This window comes from Podarcis pityusensis (genome assembly GCF_964106645.2).
Source record: "Podarcis pityusensis genome assembly, chromosome: 13".
NCBI lineage: Eukaryota > Metazoa > Chordata > Lepidosauria > Squamata > Lacertidae > Podarcis > Podarcis pityusensis.
In genome coordinates this window covers 29265324-29270708 of record NC_138038.1, presented here as the reverse complement: position 1 = coordinate 29270708, position 5385 = coordinate 29265324, and the positions used below count along the sequence as shown (strand labels likewise).

General features: G+C 42.0%; 1 protein-coding gene across 1 annotated transcript; it reads right to left on the bottom strand.

Annotated features, from left to right (window-relative positions):
• Positions 1 to 3372: 3372 nt before the first annotated feature.
• Positions 3373 to 4302, bottom strand: LOC308461547 (olfactory receptor 226-like; the record flags this gene model as incomplete). Its single annotated transcript, XM_080978549.1, has 1 exon — positions 3373 to 4302. The coding sequence occupies one exon, from the start codon at positions 4300 to 4302 to the stop codon at positions 3373 to 3375; it is 930 nt and encodes a 309-aa protein (XP_080834675.1).
• Between the last annotated feature and the right edge of the window lie 1083 nt (positions 4303 to 5385).

Genomic DNA, 5385 nt, shown 5'->3' with positions numbered 1-5385 from the left:
AAGCAAACAAACAAACTGCTTCCAAAAATTAATCTCATCTTCTTTTTTCCTAGTAAATTTACCACTTGGTGAATGGTTTTATATATTCGCTCTTGAACTAATAAGTACACCTAGTTCTGTTCCGTTGGTGAAAAGTACTGATCTCAGAAAGCTGTCCTAAATGATACTAGCACACAAAACCCTTATTTTAAAATATACTTAACTGGAACAGAACTGCAAACAAAACAACAACACTGCATTACTTCAAAACCAAATATTGTTTGTCATGCATAGAAAATGAGAAGTGCATCTTTAATCCAAATTACAAATTTGGATTACCATTTACAAATCATAAAAATGCACATGCGAAATAATGAAAACATTGCAAATACTTGCAGATACTAATTTTGAGGTTTACCTACACAGGAGAGATGAAGAAACAATGGAAAGAATTTCTATCTTCCCAAAAACTTGTTCAGACAAAAAGTTACAAGAAAATTGAAAAGAAAAATATAATCAAAAAGAGAAAATTATTTTTCCACTGATATACAGGCACTGCTGCTCATGATGAGCAGTGATGATAGTCACAAATGCAAGAGGGCAGAGGAGATCAATGCAGAAACTGATATAGTCAGGCTGGGCTGAAAATCACACCATTGCTAAGTCTTTCAGAGATCTGTCCACAAAACAGCAATAGGAAGGTTTCTATTATGTCCCTTTGGCAGCCTTTTCCTTTCTCCTTCCCTTGAGTTGCTGCACTTGTTTAGGAACAAACTCCTAAAAAAAACTTGGAACAAACTACTAACCCAAACCTCTCAGTGGGTGCCACAGTTGTAAAAGCCTCCTCCTCTGTGACCATCTGCTGCCCTGGAGATCGAACCTGGGTTCTGCAGATGGTCTACCACTGAGTCACAGCCCTTTCCTAACACCTTCATCTCTAAACTCTAATAAGAAAGCCTTCTACTATGTTGACACCATCTGTCTCACTTCAGATGGATGGGGGCACCCAAAGGAAAGTTGAGAGCCATCCTCCTACTTGCCACGAAAGCATCCCAGTGACTCTGGGAAATGTTTTCTTCTTCTAGAAAATGCACTGACAATGCCCCTTGCTCCTAGGATGCTATCATTCATGAAAGCAAGGATGAAGGAGGCCTGGGAGAGTCTTTTAGTCCTCCCAGACCTATGGATCTGATTTAGCCAATATCAGGGGCAGATAATTGAAGGAGGAGGAGAATGGTCGGGCAGAGTTCAGCATAGCAGGGACTTACAACTGACATATAAAACTCCTGATGATATGTGGTGTGGTGGTTAGAGTGTTGGACTAGGACCTGGAAAGCGTGTTCTCCTTCATGGAGAGCACGTGTTGTGGTGGGGGCCGCCAGGACACTCCGAAGTTGTGGGGCGGGCTAATTGACCGTTGGCCACTGATGCAATTGGGCTCCCCTTGTCGTTGGGAAGAAGTTAATGTTGCCATTTGTTGATTGACAGCCAAAAATGCTAAAACTCCTTGCACAAGGCTAGGGCTTCCTCTTTTCGCCCGTGCATCAGATTGCCTGCCCCCCCCCTAGAATTAGGGTTGTTCGCTTTGACCTTGCTATGCCTGTCATGGGGTCGTCTGCTCTTGGGGCAGGGGCCCGGTAGGAATATTGTCCATCTGGCTGATTGGCTGGGGCCATTTGGTTTTTGCCTACTGCGTAGCAAATCGTCACAACTTGTAAGGTTGCGGTTAGGCATTAGTTTATGGTTTGGTTGGTTGAGGGGCAAGGATTGGCTGTGCCTGCCCCTCTAATGTTGCTGCTGCAAGGGATTCTGTTAAAGGAATCGGGGGCTAACTATTCCTTGTCCACCCTGTCAAGGGGGCTCAGGCCACTGCAAGAGCTCCTGGCTGCATTTGGGGTGGCCTGAGGGCAGGTTCCCTGCTCCATCGCTAGCCACAAGTGTATTCCCCTTTTCTGACTTTCGCAGGCATGCAGAATGTCAGACTGTCCCCCACGGTGGGGACAGCTAGTCGCAACCAATGCCTAAGCAACCACTCACAGTTTTGTATTTTAATAAAGTTGTGGCCAAAATTATGCCAAAAACCTTAAACGAAAATTTTGGTGTGATGTGTGAGTTATTGGGGTGGCCCTGGGGACCTCGACACGCAAGAAAAAGGTTCAAATCCCTAATTAGTTATGAAGCTCACGGACCCAGGCTCTCAGACAAACTTACCACATATGATTGTTGTGAAAGTAAAATACAGGGGGAAGAACCATCTATACCAGCTTGATGCTTGAATAAGCAAAGAATTGACCTCCGCAGCCGATCCTTAAGAAAATAGCTTTAATTATAAAGTACAGTCCTGAATCCAGCCTAGAGCAGAATAAGGTGCTTCCCATCACTAAAACATACTTATGGAAAAACAAAGTGTAGGAGGAAGAGAGTGATGCAAACATATATAATGGGCGGCAGGACAACAGATACTGGGAAATGTCTTAAGCATGCAGCTTAAGATATTAGACCTCAAAACACTTGGTTTGAAATACAGCTGCATATCCAAAAACTTACCTAGTGTTGTTGCTGATTTCTGCATATCCTAGCCTGGAACTATATGGAAATAATAATAATAATAATAATAATAATAATAATAATAATAATATACATTGGTTCTCAGCAATTTGTAATGTTCATCTCAAATAAAATGCATATATTGCAGCTCCAAGAATTTATCACACCAGTTTTGAACAACTTTTTTCCCCCCCATATGATACCAAAAGCATTTGTTTAACTCTCCCCCCCCCCCGCCATGTTAATGCTTACTAGATATTTAGATGTAAGATTCCAGGGACTGCTGGGCAAGGTTAGCGTCACTCCCAACATTCAGGGGAAAAGAAGCCATATAGTCCTAGCTTATTTAAGAACAATCCTCTTCAACAAAGCTTTTGGCTGATTAACATCTGATGTCCTTTAAAATGTGTTGTGGAATGGAGAAATATTGGTTTGTTGTTGTTCTTATTTTTACTGTGTATTTTTTGGTTTTTATATTGTAATCTTATGTTTTGAACTGCCCTGAGATCTACGGATTAAGGGTGATATAAATAAAAAAAATACTAATTATTAGTATTTAGAAAATGCAGTAGACCCTTGGCTTACGTTACCCTCGGTTAACGTAAACTTTGGGTAGTGAAAGCGGCAAACCCGGAAGTATATTTCCGGGTTTTGCCGCTCGCGCATGCACAGACATGCTCTACGCACCGCGTGTCTGCACAGAAGCGGTGCCTCCAGTTGCGGAAACTTCAGGATACGGCCGGACCTCTGGAACGGATTCTGTCCGCAACCAGAGGTACCACTGTATAAGTATTTGGAACTGTCTCAATGTAGAAACATCTACCTACTTAGTTCTTTGCCTTATGCTTAACGTCGAGAAGGTCCATGAACTGTTTTGCTGAGGGCATCCTTGAATTCCTGATTTCTCAAGCAGTAGATGACTGGATTGAAAAGCGGTGTGAGGACTGTGTAGACAACGGACACCAGCTTGTTTGAGTTAAAGGAAGTGAGTGCTTTCGGGCGGGCATAGATGAAAAGGGAGGCAGCATAGAAAATGGTGACTACCAGAAGATGTGAGGCACAAGTGGAGAAGGCCTTTTGCTTCCCTTTGGCTGAAGGGATGCGAAGTACGGTGGAGATGATGTAGAAGTAAGAGGCAATTGTCACAGAAAGGGGGCCCAGGAGAATGAGTAAGGCCAATAGGAAGTCAATGAGCTCAGCCAATGACATATCAGTACAGGCCAGGTTGAGAAGTGGAGAAACATCACAGAAGTAGTGGTTGATGGTGTTGGGTCCACAGTAGCTCAGCCGTGAGATGAAGAAGACCTTCCCCATGGCAATAAAAAAGCCACTCAACCAGGATCCGGCTGCTAGACGAACACAGAGGTCTTGACTCATAATGGCTGGATAGCGCAATGGGTTGCAGATGGCAACATAACGGTCATAGGCCATAACAGCTAAGAGGACACACTCAGTACATGCCAAAGCCAGGAAGAAGTACAGCTGAGCCATGCAACCTATAAAAGAGATTTCTCTTTTCTCTGCCACAAAGCCAGCAAGCATTTTGGGAACCGTGACGGAGACATACCAGATCTCTAGGAAAGAAAGATTACTCAGGAAGAGATACATAGGCTTATGAAGATTGATGTTCATCCAGATTAAGGCAATGATCACCACATTCTCCATTATTGTCAGTGTGTAGATAATTAGGAAAAGCGTAAATAGTGACATCTGCAATTCAGGGTTTCCAGGAAAACCTACTAGGATAAATGTATGTGTCCTGTTCTCCCATTTCATCCTCAATAATATGTTGTTGCTGTTTAGAGCTGTAATAATATTCAAAGTTCAGATTTCACAATTTTATAGATACATATTATTCAGACCAAATCACATTCAAAATTAATAGATAAATCAGCATCTTGTCATATCATATTTCTTAATCTGCTAAAATCCCATTGTCTATAAAGATTTACCAGACTGAGTCAGAAAACAATGGCACAGTTCTGCATCTGCAGAGATGCCAACACATATTATAATGCATTAAGGATTATGAGCATGAAAGAAGCCATTGGTTTCTCTGAAGGTATGGTGATAGTCTTGAACATTTTAACTTCTGAGGGAAGAAAATGCTTGACAGCATGTTCAGAAATAACCCAGATTTTCTGATGTGTGTGAAAGGTGTTATTCGCTAGAGAAACACCACGCAGGACCTAGGGACCAAAGGATTTATGTGGAGAGAGCTAGAGAGTGAAAAAGTTTAGTGGCACTGGTAAATCATTTTAGAAGAAGGGGATTGTAAGAGACAAGGTACAGCAACATAAACTTCCCTTTTTAAGACCTACAGCTCATCATAGGGGTGTAACTTGGAAGAGGCCATAGTACAGTTATAGAACACAAGCTTTGTATGCAAAAGTTCCCAGCTTCAGTCTCTGGTGCAAGGCTCGTAAATGATTCCTGCTTCAAATCTTAGAGAGCTGCCAGTCAGTACTGACAACATTTCGCTAGAAGGACTTACTTACTTACTTACTTACTTATTTGAGACCATCAAAATGGTGTACAATGTGCCACATAGACCTATGTTTCTAAGTAATGTTAGCTTTAGATAAGCAATGATAAATATACCCAGTGGTGTTCTTATTCAGTTTTATGAATTGGGTTCATCCATTTAATTACAATGAGTGGATGACATGGGTGACAGATTTCTCTGCCTTTGATTTATTTGGGGGGGGGTGAAAGAGGGGGCACAAATGCTTACATTATTTCCAGGGGAGGAGGCAACTCTGATCTGCGTAAAAACATTATAACAAATAATGGAAAAGCAGATCCTTCCTATTACCTTGTTCCTCGTCCACAGTACAGGTGGAAGTATGCAGAGTGAAA